This window comes from Rhododendron vialii, chromosome 5a (genome assembly GCF_030253575.1).
Source record: "Rhododendron vialii isolate Sample 1 chromosome 5a, ASM3025357v1".
Taxonomy (NCBI): Eukaryota; Viridiplantae; Streptophyta; class Magnoliopsida; order Ericales; family Ericaceae; genus Rhododendron; species Rhododendron vialii.
Window position 1 is genome coordinate 7,626,459 of NC_080561.1, and position 16,360 is coordinate 7,642,818.

The window sequence follows — 16,360 nt, forward strand, 5'->3', positions numbered from 1 at the left end:
AGTGTGAGGAACATACAAAACAAATTCCTTCAAGATACTAACCTTGATAAACTATTAGAGCGGACATTGAAGGGGTTCATCTTTAAGGCTACATCGAAAATATTTGTGTTTAGAGCCGCTGCTGCAATGCGAGATGGCGAGCTGCAACAAAGAATAAGTAGGGGAAAAACAACAATCATCATAGTATAAAATCATCAAAAAGACCACGTGAGCAAATAACAAAAGTCTTTTTTGAAATGCAAAATTTTTGTTATTAATCTCTGAAATTGTTACAAAGATTAACAGGAACAAGGATTGATGGCATCATATCCCTAACCCAAGACCCAAAATAACATAAGTCTTAAGTGATATTGGTGGACATGCAAACCATCAAGTGCTGGCTTGCCCACACAAACACACGGATGATGTTCTGATGATCAAACAAAGTGGATAGCATCATTTCACGAGATTTTGCGTGTAGCCATATGAAGTGAGTATTACTGTATAACATCCAACATTGAAAACATATCAAAGCTATATGCAAAGACGGTTATCAAAAGATGTTAGCACTGGGTCCAGGAACACCTAAAAAGTATTAAGCCTCGTGATTCTGAAAGTATAGAGCTCCTGCCCATTCAAAATTTAAAGCAAACAAACAAAAATCAATGGAGTAAAGAACCTACACAAGTCCAGCAATAAAATAACCATAAACCTCATGTCAGTGAAGTAGTCAACCAAAAAAATAGTTTGTCAGTGCTTCCTCTGATGCATCATGCTCATTCACATTCACTAGATCATAATTGTTGTACTTTGAATATTCCAAACCCATAAGATGTAATGCAACAGAGTAACCATATGTCACACCATGACACCAACAATTCATAGATGTCAAATTAACTAATGCATGTGAATGGCGCCAACAGAGGTAAAAATGAATTACCACTTCAACATCTTTGCCAAGATATTAACACCCATGGACATCATTACTGCACCACTGCTATTCGGAGAAGATTTCTTAACCAAAGTACACATGATGTCAACCACGTTGATACTGCAATCAGAAGACAGGAACTATCATACAAAAACACAGCAAACTAAATCCCTTTGACTACAACAAAGCATCTAACTGTTCAGAAAAATTGAGAAGAAAACTGGGGAGCTAATATTACCACATATGCATCTCTAAATGCCCATTCATGCCAGCACCATGAAGTTGCTGCGAGTTTCCAATTGCCAAGAAACCATGACATACAGCCTAGACCATAAACACACAAGAAAAGGCCTGTGAAATGCTTAGAAATGTCACACCAACAAATGAAGGAAATCACTACCGGTATTCCCATATGAGAGTTCTAACTCTTGCGGAACTGTCCTATGGTAAAAGATTGATACTATTGAACTGATAAGTGATTGACAGCTGTAATCGTTGACTTGTTCAACTGTATAGGCATTACATGAAAGTTTCTGTCACAATCTTATCCTCGGCAGATTATGTGGGATCTTTTGGCACGCTATGAAAGATATACAGCAAACAATTACCAACTGACAACTAAAGTGACCTGTAAATCTTACATTGTCATTAACAAATGATGACAAACTTGGCACAGACTGCCAAACAAAACCATGAAAACATACATAACGAATACTATCTATGTAATTCTTTTCATATGACGTTCCATTCTTATGAATGGTGCTTCCGAACGTGACTAAGGAAATAAAGTTGTGTTTTCCTACAGAAAATTGTTTCTAATATCAAAGGGGTAATAAGAACAGGTATTCTCCACAATTCTAGTTAAATAAGGTCACTTGATCCAGCAAGTCCCTATTCACACAATGCATATGGCAAGTTCATCTTCTATCAAGGCCAAAAGATAAAGAACCAAAGGGGCTGCCAATCTCTTCCCTCCAGCAGTCAGCCTACCTATGACCACATCTTCAGATGCGTATAGATGATAAGGAGTGAATACCATTGGACAATATAAGTAGCAAATGGTACAGAAAAATCAGATGGCATAATAGCAGAGTTGAGGACTAGCCCACGGGTAGACAAGAATCAGTTGCAACAGTTATCAGAAGCAATAGAAACAAAAGAAAACAAACAAAAAAACTGCTTATAAAAGAGTCTGCAAGAAGAAAAAAACAATATGGAATATTACCCATGGAAATAATATCTTGAGATTATACAAAGTTTACTACATGCTAAAATCTAACACGTCAAATAATGGGCCACAGAAAGAAATCCCCAGGTTTCCAAGATCATGCAAATCCAAAACATGATTTAAAGACCCAGTACCCTGACCAGTTATGGATGTTCATGTTTCAGTTAGTACTTCTTAACAAATAGTAACACAATTTAGGGAGGACACCATGGCTCTTCCGAGTTCTCAGGAGTCTACCAGCGCCGGCGTCGAAAGATAGCCCAAACAGTGTCTTTATGCAGTTATGGTTGGATGATGACATCTGTGGGCCCAGCTAGAGATTTTATTAGATTTGATTTTCAGTATTTATCTAGACAGATAGATTGTTACTGCTAGGACTTTAGCTTGGTTGGCACTATTACTATGTTATCTTTATCTTAGTTAGTTGTTATCTCTTTGTGGTAGCCTATTCATAGGGACTCCGATAATTTGTTTGGATCATTGATTGAATGAATAAAAGCTTTGTTTCTTGAGTTGGCACGGGGGATTCCAATCCACCCTTAGGTACAGGGATACTTAAGGTCTTGTTTCACCCTTAGGTACAGGGATACCTAGGTTTGGTACCGGTTCTACTTCACATATTGAAAAGAATAAAAACTTAAAAACCTGAAAAGTTTTGGGGAAGGTGTAAAGGACCATTATAACAAATATTATGCTTTTGTTTTCTAGTGATTGGAAGCCTTCAACTCCAATATTCTTAAATCAAATTGCAAGAACACGGAGCAATCTAGCCACGTGATAGAGTGCTTGTTTGCAACAGCTTTTGGGAGGTAATTCGGAAGTTCTGACATTTGATTTATCACAGATTCTGCTTCTGCTTTTGGGGCAAGAACAACTTTCAAATCTGCTTACAAGCTAATTCAGACAGGCATCGATTTCAATGCTTTTCTATTCTGATTTTCAAAATCAGCTATTGTAAGTCCAAATTTCTAAAGAAAAGTCATGACACAAACCAATGCATCACGAGTCCCAACACAAATCATGATGCAATACAGGGATCTACAATCGAAGATTGTGGTAAGCTCTCATTAATACCATCATTCATCAGTCAACATAAAGGTCACAAATAATACATCATGCTAGTGATTGTGTCAGAAAGTGTGTGCTGGTGGCAGGGAAGGAAAGCAAACGGTTCACGCAAGAATTCACCAGCAGAAACAATGGAAAGAGAGACTTCCGAGGAACGATTACCATGTTAAAGGATACCAATCGGCTAAGCAAGTCTAACGTAACAAGAACTTCCTCAGTGCAATCCAAATACAGCTTCTGGGCCAAACGCAGGAGCAACACAAGCACCCCAGATTGTCCATACTGCACGAAAGTGATACACACATGAACACACATGGATTAGCATATTGGAATTCGCAAGTCATAGCACTTAGTCAGATCAGCTTGACAAAAGTTATTATGCTCTGGCATCAACAAACAAAAGGTAATCATATACATCCAACTAAGTGCTATGACTTGCGAATTCCAACTAAAACATTCCAGTATCCGAAAGGTTTACAAGAAGGAATGAAGGATTACAAAAAGTCAATGTGTGGCAAGTAAAAAATAATTAAAGGAAAGAAAAAGAAAAAAGCAGCAGCAACGAAATGAAAGGGCGAGCAAAATGAAAGAAATGAACTCCACTCCTCTTCAATGTGCAGCTTGATAATGCATATGTCATTATGAAAGTACCTAATGCATTGACACATAAAAAAAGCTCCCAGAGATTAAAATAACATGGCACGTGAAACTCAAGGAAGAGCGGTAAAATAGAGGTTATTTGAACATTGTTAATTCCAAAAGCTTATGTTTTGATCACACAACGCAAAATAAGCTATCTAACATCCACCCCAACCAATGTTCGATCATGTCTCACACATTGAGAAGTAAACAAATTGCGCTAAACAGGGTGCACAAACACACCGCACAATTTGCAATAAATGCAGACAAACATATTTAAAGCCTAAAGTAGAGATCAATTACTGTCAAAAGAACCTCCACTCTGCAGACATGAAAGTGTAATACGATAGGGTCAAGGAAACACAAATAGTTTACCTCCCATCGTATAAGTGCAGCATTCCCGTCAATCACTTTCAAAATATGACCACGTGTATTACTGGGTATTAACAAACCATCAACCCCAGGAATGCTCAAAGGCAGGGAAGTTTCAACAATCTGAGAAACTTCATCGATCAAGGAAGCATTACTTATCTCAAACACAGATGATATACCAACGGATTTATCAAGAAAATTGTACCTGTTCACAGGTTCAAAAAAAACACAAAAACATGTCAAAGAACTGAATAGTTGAAGATAAACCTTTTATTATAACAGGAAAGAATGAGATCGTCTAATAAGAAATATACAGCCGATTTCATGTATTGTTCAGAAAATATCTTGGAAAAAGGTTCCAAATTAAAGATCCCAGGATAGCAGCTTGAACACTCCCCCAGCGGCACATAAAGCCTAAAGGTGTCAGATTCCCCTTGGCAGAGAGCAAGTAACTATTAATGTACACATAACACCAATTGTAGTCTGAAACCAACTATGCATCATATCTGACTACTAATCTAGAGGGAATCGAAGAAAGACTAAAACTGGGTGAATTTTACTTGTCATGAGATGTATAATTACCACAAAACAACATCTTGGGCTAATTCATTTTTAATTCAGTTGACGCAGACAAAAACAATCTGTCCATACACAACATCCAATGACCTGAGCAGGAAGAGTTTTGTGACTTCAATAACCTAAAGACTACCAGGTGTTCAACAAAAATGCCTAAAAGAGAATGTTTCAGAGCTCCCTTATGTTTTTAATGCAGCTATGGCAACTGAAATAGACAATTGGCGAATACTTTCACCTCATATGGAATGCAAGATCTTGCGAAATGTATCGAGGATGAAAGTAGCTCATCCCAACAGTTTGAAGGCTTTGCTGAACCATGTAGATAAGATCACTAAATGCATGGCTCCTAAGATTTGTTTTAAAGTAGCAAATAGTCACACAAACCGAAATCATTACTATCAACCGACAACAAACTGCAATTTGCAAGGTAAACAATCTCCTAAATGATTTAATGCCGCACAAGGAAAGGTGGCCCAAATGAAGCATAGATACCAAGAAAAAGTATAATTACAATTCACATCTTACACGCATTCTGCAGGCCAAGTTCCTTCGCAGAGGGATGATAATAAGCGAACAAGTTCAACGGTCCTAAAGGGAAATTCACCCTCTAGGTTGCAAAGAAGGCAACGAATAGGGCCATCAATAAAACTGTCCTTGTCCCAAAACTGAATACAAAGTGACTCCTGCGACATTCATAGGTGAGCATAACATGAACAAATTGTGGACTCTAACAAACTATGCTTTAATATCATTAAAACGTTAACTGTACAGCCAAACCTCTCCTCGATAAATTTTGCAAATGATAGCCAATATTAAATTACGGGTATTGTCCTCCAACTGTGATGGGAAAAGAGGGGGGGAAAGGCAGGAAAATTAATTAAAATAAGGAACTGTAAAAAATCTTTTGAAAACGGAATTCTGAAGCTGGATGACAAAGTTACCTGGAGACTGATCTCATAAGATGCAATAAATGCTGAGATAAATGTCCTCAAGACACTTCGATACCCAGCAATAGGACCCTGAATGAAAGCAAAAATACATTAAACGCAGTATCTTTATGCACAGAACATTAAGTGGAACTGATAAACAGGGATCTTAAATACACAAAAGGAATCACAATTAGAAACTCACATCTGAATCTTTCAATATATCACTTTGAAGAATTTCAAGAAAATAACTCAAAGATGAAACCTCAAATGCTTGACGTACATAGCCAACATGATCAATGTCCTGAAATGAGAATTGAAATTATCATAGAAAATCATTTTTTGTTACATAAACCGATATACTTATCCACAAAGTTCATAAGAAAGTATAGGAATCCAAGAAAGTTATGTACCATTAGCACATTCGTTTCCTCTTTCCCTGGAAGCGACGAAATGAGACAAAGAAATACTGCCCACGATAGTATTAGTGGCCCTGTTTCTTTTTCTTCAAAAGCACTGAAACTAGAAATTGTTGCATCCAGTTCCAGAATGTCGCTCAAGGAAAAAGCAGTAGAACCCTGACTGGGGAAGAATAGCATCCATTCAGTAACTTGTAGAATATAAATAAGAACATGCAACAAAAAACTAATAGGCATTCAATAACTTGTAGAAAACACATACCAAATCTTTAATAACGTGGCATCCTAAAAACCTAACAGAAAAAGTAAAGAACAGAGAAAAAGTCAAAAACTATGGATGTAGATACTTCCTCAAAATCTAAAACACAAGTTTTAGATGGGGAAGCTAATAACGCGTGGACTAAAATACTATTCTCAAAATCTTCAACACAAGTTTTAGATGAGGAAGGGCCGGCCCTGGGCGTAGGCCCACCAGGCGACCAACTAGGGCCTTCCATTTTGGGCCAAATAATTGGGGCCCCAAATAGTAAAATATATTAAATATTAAATATGTGAATTATTTACAACTGGGATAAAATAGCGTGGTGGTAAGCTGCGTGCGTCTAGAACAGTAGGTCGCAAGTTCGATACCTACCTCTTTCCGTTTTTAATGTAAATTTTTGGTCTGTTTGATGTAAAAAGGTTTCAAAAACAACACTTTGGAGTTTCGAACTCCCAACCTGTGGTTCTAAAAGTTTGTACAACCATATTGCCAACGAACTACAAGCTCAACTTGTTTCTTCTATCAAACAACTAATTAAAATACTATAACGTAAAAGACCCCATTTTCAAAACCCTGCCTAGGACCTGAGATGAGGAAGCTAATAATGTGGACTAAAATACTATTCTCCATATCCTCCTCAGATTCTACATTTATTTCATTCCCCTCAGGCGCATGTACACACATACAGCGAGAATTTGGACCTGAAAGTATCAAACTTGTACCTTCACAAATTTGCAAAGAAATAGGGTTCTGAATTTATGGAGCAATTCAAGCAATGATTTAGGGTCTTTTTCAATGTAACATGCCAATAGAAGCAGATAAAGGTCACTTGAATAACTAGTTTATGCATGATAGTCAACACTAGTGTTGAGACCTTTCGACTTGCATCAATAAAATGTGGATATAAGGTAAATAACCTGCAGCACACATGATAGAAAAAACAGTTCGTACTAAAGTTTAACATACTTTCCAAAGAACAAATGAAACACGAATAACTTCAAAGACAAACAAACAAGAAAGAAAAATTATAAGTTGCTGACACCTGAAAGGCATTTCATCATGAATCATTTGGAGAAGATTTTCCAGGTCCAAGGTTTCTATAAGAATAAGTAGCAACTGAACTTTAGCATGATAAATGGATTGCAGTGCTTCAGTTGACATTGCCAGCCTCCCAAAGTTGGAAGACCCAGATATCATCCCCTGCATTACGGTGCTCGTAAGCAATGATTAGGAAAGGACAGAGTAAGCAATACCAGCAGAAGGGTAACACCGTACCTCGTAGAGCGAGCACAACTTTTTCCATTGTTTGCCAGTACATCTACAATGGCACTCATAATATGCAAGGAAAAGGATGTCAAGGACTAGATTATCTTCAATTAGTGTCTCCTCAGCCCACAAAGTGAAAAGGTCAACATCCTACAAGGCACCTCCCATAATACACATCAAATGGTAATTATGAAAAACACTTGAATAGATGAGACCTAATGAATGAAAAACGGCATATTAAGACATGAGCGCCAACCAATTTGCCATGACAAAAAGCACATATAACAGACTCCAATGACCAACAAGGTAAGCTAGACATAAGTCATCACCCAATGAAGCAAAAGATAGGAGATTTCTCATTTCTTACTTTCTTAGACAAAACAAAAGCCGTAACTATAATAGCATTCCTAAACTCTTGGATGTGCACGAAGTGGATAATATGCACATAAGGACATATGAAAACAGCACAAAGACCGCGATTGTAACTGATCTAACCAAGGTTTATTGCAACATTTAATTCGAGTTCACATATTACTGCTCCCAATTAAATGATGCCATCTACTGCATTTTTTGTGCCACATAGGTCGAAATTCCATGGTTTTTGTCAAAAAGTTGTTCTAATATGCAGTGCTGGCATGATAAAAAAAAATGCAGTGTTGGCCACACAATATGCTTCAGTTGTGTCCTTTTACAATAGATCATCCATTCTACAGATGTATTACAAGAAATCATTTTCCCTGATAACGCCCCTATAACCTACTAAACACGGACACTTCTACTGAAGAGGTGTGAACTGCCGAGAACGCGTGCTGGATAACAACACTCCACAAACACTCCTAAAAGTTTGGCAAACACTCTTCTCTGTGTCATAATTAAACATCGAATACACAATACTGCTAATATACCCATGCTTCAGAACAACCGTCCAAACACAGCCTATGTGACGAATTTTGTCACAGTAATTGATGAATAGTGTTCTGCATTTTTCATAGAATCGAAATGCAACTTGTGGATGTGTAGCTCCAATCTGCCTATATGCTCACTTGTCAGTATAGCTACTAGCTACCACAACCATTCTTCTCCATCAACCTTCTGAGAAACGGTGTGAGAAGGTACTTGCTCACTTAGATGGACACACCAATGATCATTTAGACTGACATGACCCTGCAGGAAGTTGGGATACTGTCATAAGCTCCCATTTATATTTTGGTTGGATAGAGACTCCAACATAATCAAATGTCGACATAAAAACCTCAGATCAAGGTCAGAACTCCCAAAAACAGAACTGATTTGAGACAGAGATCTACAGCTTACTGCAGATAGAGGCTTGAACCCAACAAGCACTGAAAAACCAGAGGAAAGAAGTCAAGAACCAATAGAGAAAGTAATAGGAGAGTCAAGATCTGAGTTAGGTTCTCTCCAAAATCCTCACTTAAAAGTCTTCATTATGTGAGCTTAATGTCAACACTCTTTTTTTTTTTTTTTCAGAAGCTGACATTGGAGCAAAATAGCGTAACTGTCCCTGAATGCTAGTTTCTTCAGCCTCAGGTAACCTTGTTATAGGATGAGCAATTCAAGTTATTATTCTGAGATATAATCATCCTCTTTGCACCCAAGAATATTCCATTAACTTCAATAACACCAGATTCTTATTCCATGGCAAGAGCCCGAGATTGAGAAAGGAGATTTATGTCTTATCCTCGTACAACCAGGGCTTTGTTACTAACCACCGCAGAGGAGATGCTTATACGAATTTGAGTCAACAAGTAATGACTCTCCCACCCCACCCTCTGGAATAATGCTTGTTAGAGAGCCAATATGGATACCCTTCATGGATATCTCAGATCAACTCTAGTTGTCTCATGTTTAAATTCTGACCAAGCCTACCCTAGGTACTGCATAATTACTAGAACTTCAGTTAGAAATTTCACCGTGATTCTGCAACAAAATATCCATATCAATTGCAATATCCTTGCAAATCTATCACTCCTATATGCATTAAGAGAAGATTCCTCTCAATTCTAAAAGACAAAATTTGCTTGTGAAATAAACCTCGAATAGTAAAGACGTGTTTGGGCAATTGGTAGCACTAAGACAAAATGAATTACGGCCCAATATTTTCCTCTTGTTTCACTACAAGGAATCAAATCTGAGTGTACATAAGCATGCTTTCAGGTTATGGGTCCTCTTCATCATAAAGCTTCAGAACATAGGGATAGGTAGTAAAAGAAAAGTCACTGACCAAAGGAACAAGACGCAATTGCCAGTTAGGCAGATCAGCTTCCGCATATTGTTTTACCCCCAGCCACTTCAGCTTGAACTTCTATACTCAAAAACTTGCTGGTTAGTGCTTACCTCTAGAGAAAGAGAAATTGGTATATGATGTGGCGAGTAAAAGAAGGGGAAGGTAGTCAGGTGAGTCTGAAGGAGATGAAGTTTTGGGGAGATGCATTAGGTCGGCATTTGGACCAGAGGAGAAGTGAAGGAGATGTTCTCTATGCGGCCTAAATCTGTTCAAGTTTTTTTGGACTTTTGCACTTAAATGGGACGAAACTGATGATGAGAGTTGTCCTTCACTACAACGAATACCCAAAAACCTACAAAATAAGGGGGGTAAAAAGGGATAAAATGAGCATGGGCAACCAGGCTTCAAAAAGAGCAAGGGTTTCCTCTTTGTACTGGGAAGGACAAAAAAAAACGTGTCCTTTGGACAGCCTATGTTCACTTTTTTCTCACAAATAACTTGTTTAACCATTATAGGGATTGATAGTCCGGAAAAATGCAACAGCTAACTTCCAAGTTCCAACCAAGCCTCAGACTCCCTAAAAGACGTTTCCACCGATCAAAGCCAAAAATGCAGTCTGTAAATCCCCGGACAAACATGAATACTAATAACCGTAGGCCGTAGCAAGAATCAATTGAACCATCCACTATCCTTTGGATTAACCAACTTCACGCTGATAGCCAGAAGTTCACCCATCTATTAGTGACGACTATCCACCACAACTCTCCTGTACAGCTAACCCCTCTACGACCTCCCAAAATCAGGATAACAAATGCATATCTCTAATGCACCCAGTTGAATGCAATGAAACTTAGAGGGTATGACTTTTAAATACCGAATACAAGACCTTTTTTTGATCGGCAGCGAATACAAGAACTTACCATGTTCTCGGGAGGACTGGATGACAGAAGATCTTCAAGGTTAGAATGTAATCTGCTTTCTAGTCCATCAGAAAGCAGCTTTTGTGCCTCTTCCATTACTGCACTACCTTCCTTGGAAATTCCAACATACACTGCATCAAAAGTACCAGTAAAAAGGCAGAAAGACAACATACACGTAGGAAATTCACGCCAGTAATAGCTTAAGTATTTCAATCAAAATGAGATGCAATGTATAGGAATATTAAGCATCCTTATGCAAGGGCAATGCAACAGATAGAAGAAACGAAATGAAAGTCCAAAATCTGGAACATCCAAATTTCACCAATACTTGAGTCATTGTGGATTCCACAGAATATTCAAGTCCTAACTTGCTGATGCAAAGTCACCAAACACGGACACAAAACAGATGACCATAAGGTCCATAACATAACTTGATGCCAATACGAAAAATTGTCGAAGCGTGAGAAATACTTCCCAAGGAAATTGGAATGTACTATTTTGCTCTCCTTTATGTATTTACTTCATACGGCCAACATAAGTTACATAGATCATCCACTCACTTAAATATGACTGCCTTATTCCAAACCTTTCATTTAGCGGCTTGTTGAAAACTTGTATCCCCCCATAAGTCACTGATAGTTGAAAGGATTCTGGAAGTAAGACTCCCTCATGTGGTTGTAGGGTCACTTCACAGACGCGAACTTGGTTTTATGGCAAAGAAATCAGACATCATTCAGGCCTTTCCAGAGAGCAATGGAAAGCCAGTTTACAAGTGACCAGCCACAAATAGGGTATTTCCCTAAGGGTGCGGAAAAAAAGAAGCTTGAAGCTCCAGGAGGATCTAGTCAATTGATTAAACCAAATGAAGTTTCTTCGTCTCACGGTCCTTGAGCAGCCGCAGAGAGGGAGGCAATAACCTAGCAAACAGGTGTCCCAACAAGCCTTCGGTCTGAGTTCAACTCCCACCCACGTGCTATCAATTCTTGGGTTGGGTCAGATCCGTAAAGGACCTTTTTGCAAGAACTTTAATTGGGCCCACACTAGCGGACGGCGGAATTAGCACCCGGATTAGTCAGTCCTTTTATCCACATGCCGAGCAATCAAAAAGACAGAGGAAATAACCACTCAAAAATGGAACGGACATTGAAATTGGAGATGAGCAAGTGAGCAACCAAACCATTTTATTCTCATATAATCGCATTATATGCCAGTCTAATTGAAAAACAAAAATGATCACATGACATGTGCAGAAACAATTCAAAATCCTATCATATGCATATAGCAAATTCTACTCCCAAACACTTTCAAAATCAGCACTACGAATACCCTGAATCCACAAAATTAGATCACTAGTACAATGAGAGAGAGAGAGATGACTACATAAGGGACATACAGGCATGCATGACAATTTGCCGTGTACACTTCAACAAGCATTGTCGTTCAATGTAGTACTGAAGCATTACCTTCATGAAAACAAAGAGAGTGAGAAAGAGGGAGGGGGAGGAGGAGAGAACCAAATGTGAGATGGATTACTACTGCATGTCAAACCTTCAGAATATAATTGCTGTTCCATAAACTAAAAATTCATTTGTCAATACAAGTCAACTAAGCATACTTTCCAGAGATTTCGTGATTGAACAGAATTAAGAGCGAGCAGCATGTCTTGAAACACGAAGGGAGGTCGCAGCAATGTACCGTCTCAGAAAATGTAACAAAAATAGTCTAAAGAAATTAGGATGATAAAAAATAATAGTAGGAAGTAGGAACAAATTGAGATGATTGCATTAGACTTGGAAACAAAGAATCACAGCAAAATTATGCAAAGTTTTAAAGGACATGGCTACAGCAAAATCACACATTGTTCGACTCTTATGTGAGAATGCACAAATTTGAACTTTGCAAAGCTACCATGCAATATTTACTTCATTGGAACTGTCACCTTTTCAATATGCAAAGAATGGTAAAGAGAAAAGGATATGACTACAAAATAGGTCCATCGAACCCTGGCTAGCGCGATAGACAGCACATACTTCTTCCGCCTAAAAAGATGGGCCTTCATTTCTCTTTAAGTTCCCTTGTTGAAAAGTTTAATGGGTTTTCTCAATTTTTTCTCTAACCATGAAGTAACAGTGGCAAGTAGGAGTTAAATATTGCATTAAACATTAATAAGAACCAGAGCAATGACTCTTAGATATCTTCACGATTGTTATTTACCACACCAAAAATAAATTTGAGGTCACTGTTCAAGCGTCAAATAATAGAGAGGCGAGCCTACAGCAAATAAATACTTGCAGACAAGAAATGGATGGATAAGGAAAATCCAAGACGAAACATACTAACCAAATGAAGAAGCTCATCCGCTAAATAATCCATGACTAGAGTGCTGCGCTCAATCGATCTTTTGACAAGAATATACGCCTGAACCTCATCTAGACACTGAAATAACAGAAAAGTATCATCATTTTCTGAAAAGAGAGAATGAGTTGATTATGGATGTAAAAGATTATAACAGTCTACTATCACACAATATGACAATACCATCCCACCTGCACAACACATCAAATACATGTAGCCTATTGCTTTAGCACCCTTCATTCTCACTACACTTGCATAAACATTCCGACAAAAATTCAAACTGAACCACATGAGAAAACCAAAAGAACCGTAAAAGCTTACCAAAATTGAACTAATTTTCAGCGCCACATCTTTCAATTCAGGCTCTACAGTCAACTTATGCGACCCCGCATTAACTTGGCGCGAATTCAAAGCCTCCCTTGATTTCTCATTTGGCGGCTTGAAGCAAGAAACAGTGTCCAGGAACCACGCGTGATTATCCTTCAGCTTCTTTACCTAAATGTGCATATAAAATACAAACAATTCATATAGGCCCCCCGTTCAGTTGTAAGGAAAGTAGAGAAAAGAATGGGAATTTTTAACTTTCTTGCATTTTTAATTTGTTCAGTTAGTAGCCAACCGGTGGAATCAAAGGCATGAGGCAGGCATGTCTTTACAAGGTGACCCGATGGTGTCGATTGGTGTTGGCACTAGTCCATTAGGCAAGTGGCAGCTGGGATGCACGTGAAGGCCCGATGATTATGGGACATGGATGCTAAACGGGAAGCTAGCTTGTGGGACAATGCAATCAGAAAACGGCTTAGTATTTGGAGATGGGTTGGATCACGAAATTGGCCAGGCAGCCTTGATTGGGATCAGGCAAAACGGTTATTGACGGTTACTGCATTCTGCACATGTTGCTGGCAGGCAAGGACATGTATTCCAAGCACAATCAGGAAGTTATTGGCAGTTATCTCCAAGCAGTTTCATTTTCCTGCGTGCTGACAGCTTGTGGTTGTGCCAGCACAACCCTAGGGCAGTTGAGGGTGTCAACTACAGATCATGGGGCCTCCCATGATCCCACTTACTTAGTAGCCACGTTTTATTGATTGTAGCCTTATATAGGCACTGCATTTTCAAGTCTAAGGCAAAGGGATGTTCTGTCTAGTACTCTTAAGTATTTTCCTTGAATTGTTGGTGCAATAAAAGGTTGGGACGGGTTCCTGTAAACTGTGTGTGTGCTAGACTTCACTCAAACTCGTGTGTGTGTGTTTTACTTCGTTGGCTGAGACCAAGTCTTGGTGGAAACTTGGTGCCATCACGGGCAGAATTTGTAGGCGAAATACAGCCCCATGACAGTTGGGGGCCCACGTCTCTAACTTTCCCCACCATGATTTAGCTTTTCCTCAAAACTTGTCGCTCAAAAAACACAAGATTTTGCCAGATCTTGTCTCTATCCAGGCCAACTTATGCGCACTCGACTACTCCTCCCGGGGACCAATCCCACCATCCATCAATGGGGCCTAATTGAAGTTAGAGAAAATGCCCCGTATGGACTGACCCAAAGAAGTTGATAGCACCTCAGTGGTTTCGAACTTGAGATCTTCAGAGGGAAGAAACCCTAAGTTCTAGGCCGACCTTGATGACTAGGCCAACCCCTAGTTTCTGCATAATTAAACTACTAGTTTTGAAACTTTCTCTAAAATTTCTTACATCTAATGAACAGATAAAGAAAATACTAGGGATTGGTAGAACCTAGGAAGTTTCAAAACTAAGACCTTATGAGCGACCAAATCACTAAGGCTCTATTTGTTTAGGGTGAAAATGTTTTCCCCAAAAACGTTTTCCTAATATTTGGTGTTTGGTAGCACATAAATTGGGGAAAACGTTTTGCAGGGAAAAGATTTTGCACACAAATTGGGCATGAATTGAAGCTCTCTCAAAAAAAAAAAATAATAATAATAAGACTCTCTACTTTCACTCCAGTTTTATAAAATGTTCTAAAAGTCGCTAGGTGCTAGTCGGGCGATTAGCCACCTTCGAGCGATTAATCGGATTAATCGGTGCATATTAATTAGTAATTGGCGATTAATCGTTACTCAGACCTAAACAGATAGGCCCCGCCAGCTATTAATCGGTGATTAATCGCCGATTAATTCCTTGTTTTAGAACATTGGTTTTATTCTTCCAAAACAATCACTGCCCAAGTTTCCAGCGAAACCATCTTTTATCAAAAGTTCAAGTAGGAGAATTTTTAAGGTTTTACCAAACATCCAAAAATAGAAGTTCTGAAATTGTTTTACATGTAAACAATTTTACATCCCTATCTATTTATACCAAAAGGGCATGGCAACTACCGTATGAAACTACCAGACAAACAAGGAATGCACGCACTACTAAGATCGATCATGGTTTGGCTTTACTTTGTTTTCACAATCGAACGTCATTTGGTCGGTTGGTTCATACTGTTTGTTGACCATAATTCATGAACCCTAAGAGGGAAAATCTCATTGTTGCCACCCTAAATAAAGAAAAAAAATAGAAAGGAAAATAAGAGAAAGTTACTAGAAGAGGATTGCTCAAAAAATTTGTCCAAACCCGAATAATAAATGAAAATAGAATATTGAATTCATTTCACTTCTGTCAAAAGGGAAATAAGAGAGTTTATCTTCCAGCAAATCACACGTAGAGATATTGATAAGACACATAAAGTTAACGGTATTTCATAACTAAGTGATTGAGCAGCAGCCCGTAGACCACCTAAAAAGGAATATTCATTATTTGATCCATATCCTGACATAAGAAGTCCAATGGGAGCAATGCTTGAAACGACAATCCATAAAAAACACAGATACTGAGATCGGCTAGAATAAGACGATAACTAAAAGGGAGCAATGCTTGAAACGGCAATCCATAAAAAACACAGATACTAAGATCAGCTAGAATAAGACAATAACTAAAAGGAATTACTGAATACTACAACAACAACAATAACAGAACTCATGTAGTCCCCAATCATTGGGGGTACGAGCGGGGGAGGATTGGAGACAAACCTAAAAGGAATTACTGAATAACTTAATAAAATAGATATAACTACTATGGATGGCCCAATCATGAATAAACGAGTATCTCCTCTAGATGGAAGAAGATTCTCTTTGAAAAACAATTTTAACTCATCAGTTTGAAGAATTCCCA

General features: G+C 38.4%; 1 protein-coding gene across 2 annotated transcripts in view; it reads right to left on the reverse strand.

Moving 5' to 3' along the window:
* The window catches only part of LOC131325082 (uncharacterized), a 32,745-nt gene that overhangs the window by 14,707 nt on the left and 1,678 nt on the right, over positions 1 to 16,360 (reverse strand). Inside the window, exons 2-17 of one of the 2 annotated variants that reach the window (XM_058357142.1) lie at positions 13,508 to 13,681; positions 13,172 to 13,267; positions 12,225 to 12,294; positions 10,832 to 10,962; positions 7,676 to 7,816; positions 7,443 to 7,600; positions 6,133 to 6,301; positions 5,925 to 6,023; positions 5,735 to 5,812; positions 5,571 to 5,630; positions 5,319 to 5,476; positions 4,221 to 4,422; positions 3,369 to 3,488; positions 1,149 to 1,234; positions 920 to 1,030; positions 43 to 141 (exon numbers count right to left, since the gene is read on the reverse strand). In XM_058357142.1, coding sequence (XP_058213125.1) covers positions 43 to 141; positions 920 to 1,030; positions 1,149 to 1,234; positions 3,369 to 3,488; positions 4,221 to 4,422; positions 5,319 to 5,476; positions 5,571 to 5,630; positions 5,735 to 5,812; positions 5,925 to 6,023; positions 6,133 to 6,301; positions 7,443 to 7,600; positions 7,676 to 7,816; positions 10,832 to 10,962; positions 12,225 to 12,294; positions 13,172 to 13,267; positions 13,508 to 13,681 — 1,952 coding nt within the window. Of the gene's footprint in view, positions 1 to 42; positions 142 to 919; positions 1,031 to 1,148; positions 1,235 to 3,368; positions 3,489 to 4,220; positions 4,423 to 5,318; positions 5,477 to 5,570; positions 5,631 to 5,734; positions 5,813 to 5,924; positions 6,024 to 6,132; positions 6,302 to 7,442; positions 7,601 to 7,675; positions 7,817 to 10,831; positions 10,963 to 12,224; positions 12,295 to 13,171; positions 13,268 to 13,507; positions 13,682 to 16,360 lie in introns of those variants that run through there. The other variant, XM_058357144.1, reaches the window with a different exon arrangement.